General features: G+C 48.0%; 2 protein-coding genes across 2 annotated transcripts; one reads left to right on the plus strand and one right to left on the minus strand.

Moving 5' to 3' along the window:
• Nucleotides 1-399: 399 nt before the first annotated feature.
• Nucleotides 400-4,439, minus strand: LOC100284415 (uncharacterized). Its single transcript, NM_001157310.2, has 2 exons — nucleotides 3,958-4,439; nucleotides 400-1,580 (listed from the first exon to the last, which is right to left on the minus strand). Exons 1-2 carry the CDS (start codon nucleotides 4,243-4,245, stop codon nucleotides 471-473), a joined length of 1,398 nt encoding a protein of 465 aa, NP_001150782.1. The 5' UTR covers nucleotides 4,246-4,439; the 3' UTR covers nucleotides 400-470.
• Nucleotides 4,440-9,930: 5,491 nt separating this feature from the next.
• On the plus strand, nucleotides 9,931-11,514 carry LOC100279813 (uncharacterized). Its single transcript, NM_001395256.1, has one exon. It carries the CDS (start codon nucleotides 11,110-11,112, stop codon nucleotides 11,410-11,412), a length of 303 nt encoding a protein of 100 aa, NP_001382185.1. The 5' UTR covers nucleotides 9,931-11,109; the 3' UTR covers nucleotides 11,413-11,514.
• Nucleotides 11,515-15,967: the final 4,453 nt, after the last annotated feature.

A 15,967-nucleotide genomic window follows, 5' to 3' on the forward strand; every position in this document is an offset into this window, starting at 1 on the left:
GCAGATTAGGTATCTGATTCCACAACGCGTGAAGCATACGTCTCAGCGACCCGTCTGTAGCAGCACGGGGGAATGTTGACTCATCTCAACAGAAAAAAGGTACCACAGGAAACACCACCCATATAATGTGACCAAACAAACAAAAATAAAAATCCATATACGGCACCAGATACGCATCAGGACCATGTGCATGCAAAGACCCTGAAGAAACATATCAAGTGCAAATTTCAGACGAACAAGAACGTTCCAGAGGGGGAAACCACCACCACTTACTCCGCGAGACGGAAAAAAAATGTACCCTCATATATGTACCAAACCACAGAGACCAAGAGTATAGAGCTATATACGCAGGCTGAAATATATATATATATATATATATATATATATACAGCGCGAAAGCAACGAGCAGTCCAACACAACACACACCACCCTTATTCCCCCCCTGATCACACACAGCCACGGCGGCAGCACTAGCAGGAGTAGTGCGGGTGGTGCATGGACCTCTTCATCTTGTCGAGGATCCCGGCGGCCTTGCGCCGCGCCCTCGACGTGCCGTTCCGCGCGAGCCAGCCCAGGGACCCGTTCAGCTTCTCGTGCTCGGCGACCTCCCGCAGCCTGGTGCGGTCGTACACGCAGACCGCGAAGAGCACGGCCGCCGCGTTCTCCTTGTTGCGCTTGCACGGGTCGTCCTTCACGACGTGGAGCATGGAGGCCACGCCGCCCGTCTCGCCGACCTCCTCCACCGCCTCGTGGTCGCCCGACAGCAGCGCGAGGACGGCCAGAGACTCGTCCACCAGCGAGCCGGAGCCAGAGCCGTCCCCGGCGCAGGCGACGGCCCTCAGCGTCACGTCGACGGCCCCGCTCTTGGTGGCCCGCGACTTGTTCTCGTGCAGCGTGCACAGGTTGAAGATGGCCGAGGCCGCGTCTTTCCTCGCTGCCGTGCTGCCGTGCTCGAGGAGCTCCACCAGCGGCCTCATCGCGCCGAGCTCGCCGATCCTCGCCTTGTTGCCGTCCAGCGCGGATAGGCTGAAGATGGCGGCGGCGGCGTTGCTCCGGGCCTCCATGGTTCCTGACTGTAAGGCCTTGATCAGGAACGGGACTGCCAGTGGGTCGTCTCCAATGATCTTCTTGTTGCTCTCGTGGATAGAGAGATTAAGGATAGCTGTCACCGTATCCTCCACAACTTCTGCACTGTTTTCTAGCTCTGGGCTGGACGCTACGGAAATCATCTGCGAGATTGAATCCGGTCTCTCTCCTATCGCTGCTCTTAGTGAACTGTTGCACTTAGTCCGCAGCCTGAGCTCTTTAATGGCTTCCCTCTGCTCAGACAGGTCTGACGACGACGATACGATCCTCTCAAACAGTTTACGAAATGTCTCCCGCTCATTGTTTGTAACCAGATCTTCATCTTGGTTCTCAACCGGTGGCAGAGTGATCCCGTTGTCTGTGCACCACTGTGAGATCATGCTTCTCACAAGGTGGTTCGGGGTGATAATTGTGTTCGAAAGGACTTGTTGAGTCTGTGGGCATGTCCGGTTTCCAGCGCTTAACCATTCTTGAATGAAACGACGATCATACGTCTGCACAAGGAGTAGAATAGTTATGCCAAGCTCATGCCACAGAAATTTATGACAATTCAGCAGTAAAGAAAGCAATTACTTATGAAAACAGTTTTATAACTCATAAACTACATGACTTTGTGTAAGTACACAGAGAAGTAAACACTTGTATGAAGCACATTGACTGATCTGTTACTTTTCGCAACCATTATGCTAAGCCAATACACCATTTTGGATTCATGCAAAACAAGAGAATTCATGAATGCGTCAATATATACACAACGTCAACATCAGGGACCACACAAAGTAGGGGTTAGTTATAATGAGAATATAGTTAAATCACATCACCCATTCAGGCACAATGATGAATATGGGACGCACAGTGATGAATATAGGCCCTCGGCCAGGAAGATGAATAAAGCTGGTATACCAGCAATTTTATTCAAGAAGAATCTAAATTAACCTATTTCTCCTTAAGAGAAATGTCAGGCAGGGTCATACCAACATTTTCGTGCAAAATCGCTGCAAACAAAAGCCTCAATCATATTTATTATTTGAACACAACTGGGTGGTGCAGGGCTAATTAAAATTCGAATTAAAGGCTAATTAAAATTTGAGTTAAACTTGTCACGTCGTTTGTAGGAAAACATAGCATGCTTTTCCTTTCCCTGAAAGTAGGAATAAATTCTGAACAGGACACGCGAACAAAGGCAGGACCAAGTCAACACAGAAGAGATAGTATGGGGTACAGCACATCTCCATAGGGACAGGCAATTGAGGTGATAAAACTCTAGTATCCAAAACCAGTTAACTTTTGTGATGAGCAGCTTTATTCCCTCTCCATTCCATTATTACAAGATAATTCATCCATTGTGCAAATTTATATAAAAACAACTTTTTTTTAATTCAGCATAATATATATACAGTTACATGTTGACTCGCTCCCTTCCATTAACTTTTAATGATGTAACACTTTCACTTGGTGCGATCAAGCAATTGAAACAAGAATCAAGGAAAACCAGGAAAGAGATAGTTGTGACACGAACCAAGAAGAACAGCTCGGAAAGTCTTAGCAAACAAGGACGAGTCATCAATACAGCGGACCAAAAATAGCTAAAAGGTTGGTTCAATTGATGCGGTGCTCACATCATACTGACGGAATGATGCAAGCATAACCCCAAGGCCATAAAAGCTGAATCTTTTCATGATTTGTCCATGCTGAGAACAGGGGAACGGCAAGTGAACATGGCAATAAACTCGAGTCACATGCACTGTCCAACATGAGGGGCGTAAGACGGTCAAAGTGACAGCACCCATCTGAAATCACGTAATAATAAATCCCCGCACCATAAAATCCGGGTCTCGTGTTGCAGTACGCAACATCATCCGTGGAAAGAGAGCGGAAGCGCACGCGGTTGCGTGGCGAAGAGGAAGAATCACCATATGGGCTCATTTCTATTTATCCTACTTGCATGGAGAAAAGTAAAAGAGAACTGTGCAACGACAATTCCAGCAACAGGTATGGAACACTTATTCAATCAGGAATCGTAATTTTACTAGAGCTAGCAAGTAGTTAAATAGGAGTAATTAAGAACAGCACAGAAAATTATCGTACTCTGTCGTCAGTAAGAACAGTCTATTTTATCTCATGACTGAAGAATAATAACCCACCAATAATCGATCGACAAAAGCAACAGTATCGCCGAAAGAGAAAGTTGTAACAAATGGAAAAGTAAAAAACTAGTAGACGGAATTTTTTTAAAACACTGCTCAGCAGCCGCAGTCACATCACGGGGGAGCGGCGAATCACGAGTATAAAGTAGCAGATATGAAGAAAAAAAAATCTAGACTGAAATAAAGGGAGCACAAACAAAACTGTCGGAGGCTCGAAAGGGACAGGTGGCTGTATCATCAGAATTCAGAAGCTTCTGGCACACCACAAAATAAATTTAGCTGTGTGTGGAGGTTCAGACGTCGCAGCAGCGCTAGCGCAGAGAAGGATGAGGACACGAGAGAAGGAGCAATCAAAAGCACTTGCGCCGGGAAGGGTAGGTAAATTATATAGGCGCTAAAAGGAAATTCGAAATCCGTCCCGTCGTCGTCGATCACTCTATTACTTATAGAAAATAATAAAATCGCACTTCAATTATGTTCTTAAAAAATCGTACTAATAGGCAGGCTAAAACTCAGCTTGTGCTTCCACAAACGTCGCAGTTACCAACAGGCTGAGAAACGGCAATTTCACGCTGGTAAAATAAAAAAACCCAGCGAGCAAAAAGCAAGGACCAAGCCACGGAGAAGGCAAGGGAAGGCGATGTGGCGGAAATATTTGCAATCTCGCCACCCAAGTGTTGACACTTTGCTATTATACCCTCTATGCCTATGATTTGTGGACTACCTGGCCGGAGGCGAGGACGACGGGATCCCTCATGATCTCTGAGGAGATGGGGCAAAGGAAGTGCTCCGGCACGGCGGCCTCCGTGCTGCGCTTGTTCTCCCGGCCGTCGCCGGTCCTGTCCTTGCGGGGGCCAAGCTCGGCGTCCCTGAGCTTGGCGAGCGCCTCTGCAGCCTCGTCGAAGGCCTCGGCGTCGGCGCTCCCGGCCGCCACCGCGGCCACCAGGCGCCTCAGCCGGCGCCGCATCGCCGCCGCCTCCTCTGCCGAGGCCACCGGCGTCGGCTTCGCCATCCCCCACCTCTCCGCTAGCCTACAGTATTGAACGCTGCTAGAGCTGAGGCCCTGCGGTCGCGGCCGAGCATGGAGGCGGCGGCCGCCTCGTAGGAGGTGGAGATGAAGGGGATGAAGCGGTGGCGGTGGAGAGGAGGGAGGGGAGAGAGAGGAATGGGGCCAGGAGGGCTGGCGGATGGGTGTGCTGGTGGGTTACAGAGGAAGGAAGAGCCTAACCGGCGGGTTTATGCGACAGTGGGACCCGCGTGGGCACGTTTAGCCCCGTGATTGATTTGGTTTCGAGCGGCGGGGCCACCGGGTTTGGGCTGACGTGTGCGCGACAGCTGGACCAGTTTTAATTTTATTATTAAATTATATAATTACAAAATCTATATGCTTCTAACTATAATCTATATCCTAAAATAAATTAATTTCCCCAAATCTTAAAGTCAAACTTTCTTAATTAATAAATTTTATAGAAAATAATAACATGGTGTATGAAATCAAATAAGATATATACATATTTATATATTAGGTGTATCTAGTGATATCAATTTAGTGCCACATATATTAATGTTTTCCCATGAAATTAGTTAAATTTAAACATTTAAGCTTAAAACAACTTTGGAGGTAATAAAACCACACCAATAATACATGTACTCTAGATACATATGCTATAATAAATACGTTATATTACATTATATGGCCAATTTTGTTATTGATTTTGGGCGTCACATTTACATTTATTTTCTTACACGAGTGATTTTATTATTGACTTTGGGCATCATATATCTCGTATAAAACACTGGTTATTATGGTTCCGCGGTTTTATTATTGTCATGCCTCATCAAGTGATGTGGGTTTTTATCTTCCACATGAGACATAAGAAAACATCAAAGTCTAACATGACATGAAGCCACTCGCAACGCAACGGATAGTATCATCTCGCTAATTGAAGGAAGACGAGAGACCGAGCGAACTATAAAAAATACATTTCTCGATCTTTTAGCTAAGATAAAGTGCATTTCTCGGTTTTTTCGAGATTACTAACTCATGGAGTACTACTAGCTAGTCTCAATAGGAGCCCTGATCTTCAACATTCATATTGATTAGTTCCATGTCACCTCTTTGTGGATTAAATAGTTCCTTAGATTTGTTGGTAACCCAAAAGGTGCACTTTCAACTGAAATTTCTACTTGATGCTTTGATGTTGCATAGCATAAATGGCACACTTCTTCAACTACATGTTAATAGTTTCTGCCATCTCAGTTACTGATTAAAATTTCTCTGGTGCAGACGTGCAGTGGAATTAGCAACGAGGAAAAGGACCACCTTCAGATTTTTTTCTAAACCTATGTGACACAACACCAAAAAAACAAAACTTCCTACATTCAACTAACTTTCTAGGGCTTTCTAAAGAACTCGTACGAAGTAAATAACTTCTGATGACAATTGTTGTCTCTCGGAAATAAAGGCAACTTCCGAAGACTAGGAAGAGAGCTCTTGGAAATGAAGAAAACTTCTGACGGCTAGAAATGTTGTTCTCGGAAGTTAAGGCATCTCCCAGGCGCGTCCGTTCAACTCTTAGAAGTTAGGGTCTGTTTGGTTGGGCTGTGGCTGTTAAAAAAGTTGCTGTGGGCTGTGAGCTGTGCAAAAAGCCGCTGTAGGCTGTAAGCTGTTAAAAAGCTAAAAACCGTTAAAACCCGTTTGGTGAAAACCACTAAAAGTCGTTAAAAATTCTTCGATATATGTTTTCACAATTCCATCCGAAAAGCCACTAAAAGCAGGTCCAGGGGTGCTTTCAGATTTGCACTACAAGAAAGTCGGCTTTTAGAAAAAGTTACTTCCTGGATCCAGCCCTTTGGTTGGCTTTTGGCTTTTAGGGGGGCAAAAGCCAAAGCCAAAAGTCAAACCAAACACACCCTTAGTCTTGTAAGACTAATGGTGCCTCCACGCCGTCCGCTCACGCCCACTCAGCCTTGTCCACCCAGCACACACAAAAGCCAAACCAAGTAGAGGAGAGCATGCTTGTCTGTGCTGGCCTCCCCCTTCGTCTCTTCATCTGATCGGCCCCGCCTCACCTAGCTGCTACTGCTGCTGCGCGCGCTGCTACAGGACTCGAGAGGAGCGCCGGTGGTGGTAGCCGAGCCATGCTGGGCCCGATGCAGTGGGCATCGGCGGCGTACACGGCCGCGATGCTGGTGTGCGTTGCGACGACGAACGTGGTCGCGCTCGCTCACATTTACCACCTCCTCCACTACATCGAGCCCACCTACTAGCAGTTCATCGCCTGATGTTGGAACTTGCTCTCTGCCGCAAGGGGATCCAACGGGGGTGTGTAGTGACGTAAACAGGGTTCTCGCGTAAGATGGCACTAGCTCTGTTAATCTAGCCTCACAAGGGCACTGTGCGGGGGTATTTATAGGTATCTGAGTGCCCAGCGTCTTGTGTTAAGGACGCATGTGCCCTCAGACACCTAGGTTGTCCCCAGAATATTCCCATAAAGCGGGGTTACAGACTGTAATTACAGAGATGCCTTTACAAATTAGGCCCGTAACACGCAGCGGCCACGCAGGGCCTGTTACAATGGGCCGGATCACACGTGGGCCTCCATGCTGGACGAGGCCGCACGGTGGAATGACCTCGTCACAGGTCTTCGTCCGATGTCGTATGGGGCGAAGGGTGTCCCTGCCCGTTGTCTTGTCTCCGTTGGACCAACGACCACGGCGAAGGCCTCGAGCGAAGGGTGGCGTCTTCGCCTTCGCCCCAACATTTGCCCTCCGAGGGACCAGTTCGACTAAGTCATCTGGTGCCGAAAACGTCGCTAGATGGCGGAGACGCTGCCCTCGCTCGAAGTGGTTCCGCGGGGGTTTTTGACATGACTATTGATTGACACCGTACTGTTGGACGACGGGTTTCCCGAAGCGCCGTGCCCTGTGTATAAAAGGGGGCGGGGGCGGCGCGTTTTAAACTTTATCTTTCCGCGCTCCGTGAAAACCCTAGCCGCCTTTTCCACCGTCTCGCTGCTCGTCTGCCCTCCTTGCTCCTGTTCGCCGGAGATCTGGCTCCAGTGAAGCAGACCGCCCGCTGCCGTCGATGGTACGTAGCGATGCCGACCTCTTCTTCTTTTGCTGCCGCTACACCGCCGGCCGACGCGCCGTCTGAGGAAAGGCTGAGTACTGCGGCGGCGGAGGAGTTGCGCGCCGGCGATACGGTGGATTTTGGTGTGTCGCGGATGTCGTCGGTCCGCGTGCAAGATATGCAGCGGCTGGGTTACTTTGGCGGCGGAGTCGCTCGTGTCCCGGGGACGGAGGAAGTCCCCGAGCCAGAGGGCAAATTGGTTGTGTTCGAGGCGTTCTTCGCCGCTGGTCTCCGCCTGCCTGCGCACCGATTTGTTGGAGAAGTCCTGCGCAGATTTGATGTTCAGATCCATCAGCTGACTCCAAATGACGTAGTGGCTCTGTCGAAGTATGTCTGGGCGACGACTTCGTACGGCGGACAGCCATCAGTCGAAGTCTTCGCGAAGTACTATTGCCTGCACTGGCAGAAGAGGATGATTGGAGATGAAGTTGCCCAGTTTGGGTCCTGTACATTTACGTCGAAGACCGGCAAGACCACGATGGAGGTAGTTGAGTTGGTTCTTTGCGCCCGCAACAAGTGGGGCAATTGGCATGAGTTTTGGTTTTACGTCGCGGAGGGTACAGTCGAAGACCATCCGGGGCTCCCTGTGTCCGAGATGTGCTCGCATTTTTACTCAGCATACCCGCCTTTTGAAGTGGCGGAGGAGGATGCGGACGAAGGGGCCCTTCGGTGCGCCGCCGGCCTAAGCAGCGGGCGCAATTTGGTTGAGGAATTTGTGGCGTACGGGGTATGGCCTTTGGCTCATGGCTGGGCATTGGGCGAAGTGTGCCCTCGCCAGATGCCTTCCCATGGTGGGAAGCTGGTTTGAAGTCCTGCCTTCGCGCTTGATCTGCATAGCCGCGATCCGGCCGCCTTTGTGCGTGAGGCGGAGGATGGGGCGGTGCGGATCGTTGGTCGGTACGTGCCGAGGACAGAGGGCCAGCGTAGCTGGGATATTCGCGGGTCGAATGACCGCTTGAACAGGGTTTTTGAGTTGAATTGTCTGTCGTATGGCGGTTACCCCGGCCAAGACGATGTGGATCGTCGTGGGAAGAAACCGGTGGTAGAGTCTGGAGACGACCCCGCGTCGGCGGCCGCCCCGTCCTCTAAGAAGAGGAAACTAGGTACTGCTATGGGAGGACTTAGGGTTTCCGATGGTTTTGCTAGAGAATTGATGAGGACATGCGCGGCCCCGGGGGGAAGGATGTCTTCGCCCGAGCTCCGGGAGTCTTCGACGCGGATGCTGAGGGTTACCGGGGGTTGGTGGCCTAAGAATGTTCCTATCCCCCGCGCGGCCGGCGAAGACTTTTTACATCTCGCATGGTTCGTGAATGAAAAGTGTTTCCTTACGGGCAGAATATTGCTGCTGTTGTGTCGGCAGTGATGGACAAGGATCGCCAGGGAGCTGCACAGAAGCGCCAGGCGGTCGTCAGGCTTCATGAAGCCAGGCCGAAGAGGCAGCGGGGGGCTGCGAAGGCTACTGCCCCCCCACGGAGGCAAGCCGCCACTGGCGGCAAAGTCGGCCGTCCCTGCATCCAGCAGGGCGCCGGAGGCTGCGGCTGCCGCCGGTGGTTCCAAGTCTGCGAAGGCTGCACCGGCGTCCAGCAGGGTGCCGGAGGCCGCGAAGGCGGCCCGAGAGTTGCCGCCGCCGGGCAAGCGCGTCGCCGACTTCGCCACCGACATTAGTGTGGACGATTATCTTGTTGGTAAGTCGCTGGCTCGATTTTTTTCTTTTTTTTTAAATTTGTTGATACGTCGCAGGGTCGGACGAAGGCCAACTTGTTGTTGTTCCGCCTGCCACGGCGACCACGGCGGCTACCGTGGTGCCAAGGGCGAAGGGCGGTGCTCTTAGTGCCGGCGGCGAGATGCTGGCACTCGCTGCCGTCAGGGACGAGGTGGGTGCTGTGTCCCGCTGGCTGAAGGAGATGAAGGAGGCACTGAGTCAGGTACGTTGAGCTAGACTTCGGTTTTTTTTGCAGGCTTCGCCGGGGCTGTGGTCTTATGTGTGTCTTGTAGGCGGCTGACTTCGCAGACCGTGCGTCGTCGGGGGCCCTGACGGCAGTTGTGTCTGCCGAAGTTGAGAGACTTCGGACGCAACATGCTGACGCCGTCCGGGAGAAGTCGGCCGCCGACAGTAAGTGCCGCAAGCTGGCGGACAAGGTGGCCGCGCTGGAGGGGGAGAAGACTGACCTCCGGCGCCAACTGGCGGAGGAGAGGAAGGAGGCCAATGAGGCCCTCGCCAAGGCGCAGGCGGAGACCAATTTGGCGCGGGTGGAGGGCAGTCTTGCCAGGGAGCGCGCCGAGCAGTTGGAGGAGCGACTCAGCGCTCTGCAGAGCCGTGTGGAGAGGGCCGAGGCCGCAACGCGCACGGAGGCTGAGCGGACACGCAAACAGCTTATGGATTCATACCATGAGCTGGGCGCGCGGACCGCTGACTTCGAAGTGTCGGACCGAGAGCCCGGACTTTGCTGCCTGGAGTACGTTATATTACATTATATGGCCAATTTTGTTATTGATTTTGGGCGTCACATTTACATTTATTTTCTTACACGAGTGATTTTATTATTGACTTTGGGCATCATATATCTCGTATAAAACACTGGTTATTATGGTTCCGCGGTTTTATTATTGTCATGCCTCATCAAGTGATGTGGGTTTTTATCTTCCACATGAGACATAAGAAAACATCAAAGTCTAACATGACATGAAGCCACTCGCAACGCAACGGATAGTATCATCTCGCTAATTGAAGGAAGACGAGAGACCGAGCGAACTATAAAAAATACATTTCTCGATCTTTTAGCTAAGATAAAGTGCATTTCTCGGTTTTTTCGAGATTACTAACTCATGGAGTACTACTAGCTAGTCTCAATAGGAGCCCTGATCTTCAACATTCATATTGATTAGTTCCATGTCACCTCTTTGTGGATTAAATAGTTCCTTAGATTTGTTGGTAACCCAAAAGGTGCACTTTCAACTGAAATTTCTACTTGATGCTTTGATGTTGCATAGCATAAATGGCACACTTCTTCAACTACATGTTAATAGTTTCTGCCATCTCAGTTACTGATTAAAATTTCTCTGGTGCAGACGTGCAGTGGAATTAGCAACGAGGAAAAGGACCACCTTCAGATTTTTTTCTAAACCTATGTGACACAACACCAAAAAAACAAAACTTCCTACATTCAACTAACTTTCTAGGGCTTTCTAAAGAACTCGTACGAAGTAAATAACTTCTGATGACAATTGTTGTCTCTCGGAAATAAAGGCAACTTCCGACGACTAGGAAGAGAGCTCTTGGAAATGAAGAAAACTTCTGACGGCTAGAAATGTTGTTCTCGGAAGTTAAGGCATCTCCCAGGCGCGTCCGTTCAACTCTTAGAAGTTAGGGTCTGTTTGGTTGGGCTGTGGCTGTTAAAAAAGTTGCTGTGGGCTGTGAGCTGTGCAAAAAGCCGCTGTAGGCTGTAAGCTGTTAAAAAGCTAAAAATCGTTAAAAACCGTTTGGTGAAAACCACTAAAAGTCGTTAAAAATTCTTCGATATATGTTTTCACAATTCCATCCGAAAAGCCACTAAAAGCAGGTCCAGGGGTGCTTTCAGATTTGCACTACAAGAAAGTCGGCTTTTAGAAAAAGTTACTTCCTGGATCCAGCTTTTTGGTTGGCTTTTGGCTTTTAGGGGGGCAAAAGCCAAAGCCAAAAGTCAAACCAAACACACCCTAACTCCACTCGTGGGCAAATGCGACTGCGAGGAGGGGTTGTGGATCATGTGGATGTGGGGGGGGGTGGGGGGGGGGGGGGGGGGTCGAGGAGCTCGTATAGTAGCGCCAGCTGTCCGGCCACGAGCTCGCCTCCGAGGCTGGGACGAGACCAGTGCCCGGGGGCCACCCGCGCCCGCCTGTGTCTGTGTCTGTGGCTGTGGCCCCCCTAGTTTCAATTTGATGGCATGGGCTGCCGCTGCGCAGGGACACACACGGCACGGAGCACTGGAGCAGCGCCACGGCACGCCGACAAAAAAGCGCGTCGCCTTCGCCTCGCCTGCATGCTGCTGCCCCCTCAACCGCGTGTAATGCTGCCACTTGTTAACTAGCAGAGGGAGTGAAAGTGGGATGCAACAAGCTGGAGTAGTAGCTAGCAATCCACATGTGCGTTTTAATGGTCACCTCGCCTGTGCGGTTTATCTCCATTCACATCAACGTAATATAAACATAAAAGAACATGACACCCACGTTTCGGCGTTTCGGTTGAAACAATAATAATCTAACTTCTCACGGTATAAGTGGCAGGGTCACACACTCACACAACTCTTGTGACTTGTGAGAGGGTTTTGAGGGCGCAAACAAAACCATGTAGAACGCGTGAGCATACTTCTTGCCGCTGTGTTGCCTGTACTGTCCTGCGCCATATCTAAACGCGTCTATCCACGCCCACGTACAAGTAGTTTTCTCTCGTTATCTCTCTGTACATATGATTTTTACTATTATTCCAGATAACTGGCATATATGTTTACAGTGAACAACGGTCTTTTTCAGTTCATGAACGTTAAAGCCGAGACGACTAAACGTTGCGACAATAATACACACAAATTACTCAAAGAATGTTAGTGCATATATAATGGTTACACGAAAACAAACAACACATAAAAATGAATCGTCGAGTAAATCGCACAGAACGCTAACCATCTTCAATAAAGGTTGAGAACAGCAGTGGCGGCAGACCCTTCGTAAAAGCAACAAAAGGAAAAAAATATGTATACTACTTGTACTTGGCAGATACGAGCTTGTCCAAAGTCCGGAGAGCCATAACCAACACCCATAGCCTTGATCTTCTTCCAGATCCAGGATGATATATATGGACGTGTTTTGCAGTGTAATAGGGAGTGACATAGACGGTAGGATAGGGAAACTGCTAGAGATAACCTTATATGTGTCTACGATCTAGGACTCAAATTGGATGCATATTATAGTGCCCACCTAGCTACTTTCTTCACACTACACCAAACTATTTAACTTCCTGAGCCTAAGTCGTAGGAAGTTAGTCGTAAACTTTCGAAAGTTAGCGAAACCATCAGAAGTTAAGCTATCCCGTCGGAAGTTAAGCTCTCAAAAAATATGGTCGAAAGTTAGCTTAACTTCCTAGAGCCCTCTTAGCTAACTTCCTAGAGCCAACTGTGCCTTTCGGAAGTTAGCGTGTTCACGCCGTTTGGGAGCTAGACGTCGTCAGCCCACTAACTTTCTACGGCTTAATGTAGCCTCTAGGAAGTTAGCCGACTAACTTCCTATGACTTTGATAGCCCTTATAAAGTTAACTTGACCATCATTAGAAATGGTGTTTCATTTTCATTTTACCCCACCTACCACAACATAACAAATGTATTAATACCCATATCACACCATATTTTCACATAAAATATCTCACACACAAACACATAAGAACAATGACAACCATAATATCATCAATTACATCACAATATCATTTCACATCACAATTTCATCACAACCGCAACCATAATCTCAGGAATTTCATCACAATAATGTCTCATCCATAGTCATAAGACACAAAAGTCTCAAGTCTCACAAAAACACATAAATGCAAGATCACTACCGCCGATCACCATCGGGGAACTGCGATGAGTGATGATCGCTACCTCCACTGGTGAAGAGCGCATCGACAAAGTCGAAGTCGTCATCTTGTTGCTATGTCAGCAAGGTTGGTGGAGGGGTCTAATATACCAATACAAATGACATTCACCGAGTTACATCGTAATATAACAAGTAGTTCATCCTCGAATGGTGATGAATTCACATGCCTAATGTTCGGTAGGTGGAGTTGAAGTCCAAGAAAAATGTACGGGAGGTGGAGGGGCGCCAAGAATTGTATCCCTTGGGCTTGTGCTAGTTTCTTGCTAAATTCATGCATGCCACTCAAGCTTGCCACATTTCATTGTTTTAGAAAATGCTGATTTTGGAATTACTAGTTGTAAGAATTTCTATAACTGCACCAAAAAAGCCAACAGCATATGGGTAAACTCACACAAACATAAAGATAAATAATGATTAAGGTTTGCACTATACTATTTAGGTAGACATGTTCAAGAGCTTAACAAGCACCAAAAAGATAATAAGAATCTGGTACACGTTATTGACACGTGAAGACAAATTTAGCATTAAATATTAGATTATAAAAACTATTTTGACATGTAAATTCTTTCTTATGTATCTCTTGTGTTGAGCAGTTCGTGTTGCTAGTATATACTACCTCCGTTTCGTTTTAGTTGTCGCTGGATAGTACAAAATTAAACTATCCAGCGACAACTAAAAAAACCGAGGGAGTATATACTTGCATATATTCTTATATAAAAACATTAATCTGTAAAACTAAACATAACATAAGTACTAGGAAAAAAATCAAAAGAATCTGATCTACCATGCTACGTCGATTTCATGGGAATCATTGCATGCAATTAAACAATGACAAGGGTTTTAGGGAGGCGTGAGGGCGTGGTTACATACACTACTCTCCGCACGAGGTAGGTATTTAAAATCACCCTGCACACATATATAAGGGATCGACAATGAATTGACAAATAGTATAGCATTTGGCATCTGAGGATGCGACCAACCCAACTCTCTTTTTTATCATGATTTTCCAAAGTTTTAGACTATTCTTTTTATGTGTGTGCTGCTAGTGATGAGGACTGACCATCATTGTTGTTTACATACCCAGACCGGGCCCTAACCCCTCATGCTCACCCGTTATGGAGAAGCATTCACGAAGGCGGGCGACGGATCTGGTGCGAGGGTTTGTTGTGGGTATGAGTGGCGAGCAGGGAGCGTTATCAAGACCATGAATATGATGCAGGCTGTTGGGGGTCTTTGTCTTCCGAAGGTCCTCAAAAAATAATTTAACAATGTTTCTCGAGTGTAATATATGAACAGGTGACTTCGGACTTGTATCAGAACCACGCAGTGTGAAAAGCACGAACAATACGAAGGTTGACGCAGCACCGAAGCAACGCGCAAGGGAGCTTCGGCATAACGGCAAAAAAGGGAACCGACTTAAAAGGGAAAAGGCTATTTAGACCTCGGTGGACTACCTTAAAGTCATTAGCAAATATGAATGACATGGATGTAATTTTGCACGGGCTGTGTCCTGTGCCTATAAATAGATGAGCAGTACTCCCGTACTGTTCACGATGATTTGTACTCATTTTTGCGTCACGCTTGTACTTTCATTTTCTGTTAGGCCGAAGGTACAAATGTAATTCAGTATTGTCATCACTCATTTGTTTATTTATGATTATATAATAAGAAATGTGTTTGATTATGTTATATGTTTGTTCACATTATCCCTCATGTTTTACATGCTTCATCCGCCCTTAATATGTATATATTTATGTGTTGAGATGATGAAGGTATGTCCTTCATGACCTTCATCCGGAGATCATTATATCCTTAGGGAAATAATGTTTCGAAGGACGAAGGGCATTAACAAATAACTTGTTTTTGTGTTGCCTTGTTCCCAATTTATAGCATTTGAGAACAAGTCCCCAACATTGGCGCCCACCTCCGGTGAACCCTTTTCGACCACCTTCGGCAAGCACTGACCTTCGTCATGCCGCCGAAGAAAGCTTCAGCGCCAGGGGCTGCCGCACTTCAGCCACTGGACCCAAATCAGGAGACCCTCTCTCTTCGATAGGCCCGAAGCCAGAAAAGAAAGGCCACCAGTCCAACACTCCAGGAGGAGGAGTTGGACCAGGAGATCAGAAATATGGAGATAATCCATCAGCAGGTACAACGAAAGAAGGAGAAGATGGGCCGACTGGCTGATCTTCAAAGGCAGATTGACGAAGCCACTGAAGAAGTATGCCATCTTGCTCAAGACGAACAAGATCGAAGGCCCCAACACAGGGAGCTTCATCAAGAAGGCCTATTCAATGATGATGGATGGTATGATGATTTTAATCATGATACCTTTACCTTTGATGATGCTTCTCCTTTGGCAGCAGAACTGCAGGCTATCCCATGGCCTCCATCATACAAGCCACCTCAGCTCCCTATGTATGATGGGCATTCGGATCCGAAGTAGTTTTTGATGAGTTATGAAGCAACCATATCTTCATATGGAGGCAATGCAACTGTCATGGCCAAATCTTTCGTCATGGCAGTTCGGAATGTGGCCCAAACATGGTATTCTTCTCTTCAGCCAGGGACTATTACTTCATGGCAGAAGCTCAAGGATATGCTACTGACAAGCTTTCAAGGCTTTCAGACGAAGCCTGTCACAGCTCAGGCCCTGTTTCAATGCACGCAAGACCATGAGGAGTATCTTCAGGCGTACGTCCGAAGGTTCTTGCGTCTCAGAGCACAGGCGCCTACAGTGCCCAATGAAATTGTCATTGAGGCCATGATCAAGGGGCTTCGTCCAGGACCTACTGCCCAGTACTTCGCCAGGAAGCCTCCATAGACTCTGGAGAAGCTGCTTCAAAAGATGGATGAGTACATTGAGAGCACCTAGAGGGGGGGGGGTGAATAGGTGATCCTGTAAAAACTTAAACTTATAGCCACAAAACTTGATTAGGCGTTAGCACAGTTTATGCCAAGTGGCTAGAGAGGAGTCAAAACA

This window comes from Zea mays, chromosome 5 (genome assembly GCF_902167145.1).
Source record: "Zea mays cultivar B73 chromosome 5, Zm-B73-REFERENCE-NAM-5.0, whole genome shotgun sequence".
Classification (NCBI taxonomy): domain Eukaryota; kingdom Viridiplantae; phylum Streptophyta; class Magnoliopsida; order Poales; family Poaceae; genus Zea; species Zea mays.

Coding starts and splice junctions, on each gene's coding strand:
- LOC100279813 (NM_001395256.1), top strand. CDS start 11,110: ATGTGGATGTGGGGGGGGGTGGGGGGGGGGGGGGGGGGTCGAGGAGCT.
- LOC100284415 (NM_001157310.2), bottom strand. CDS start 4,245: ATGGCGAAGCCGACGCCGGTGGCCTCGGCAGAGGAGGCGGCGGCGATG. Junction 1,581..3,957: donor TCGTCCTCGCCTCCGGCCAG/GTAGTCCACAAA, acceptor CTCCTTGTGCAG/ACGTATGATCGTCGTTTCAT.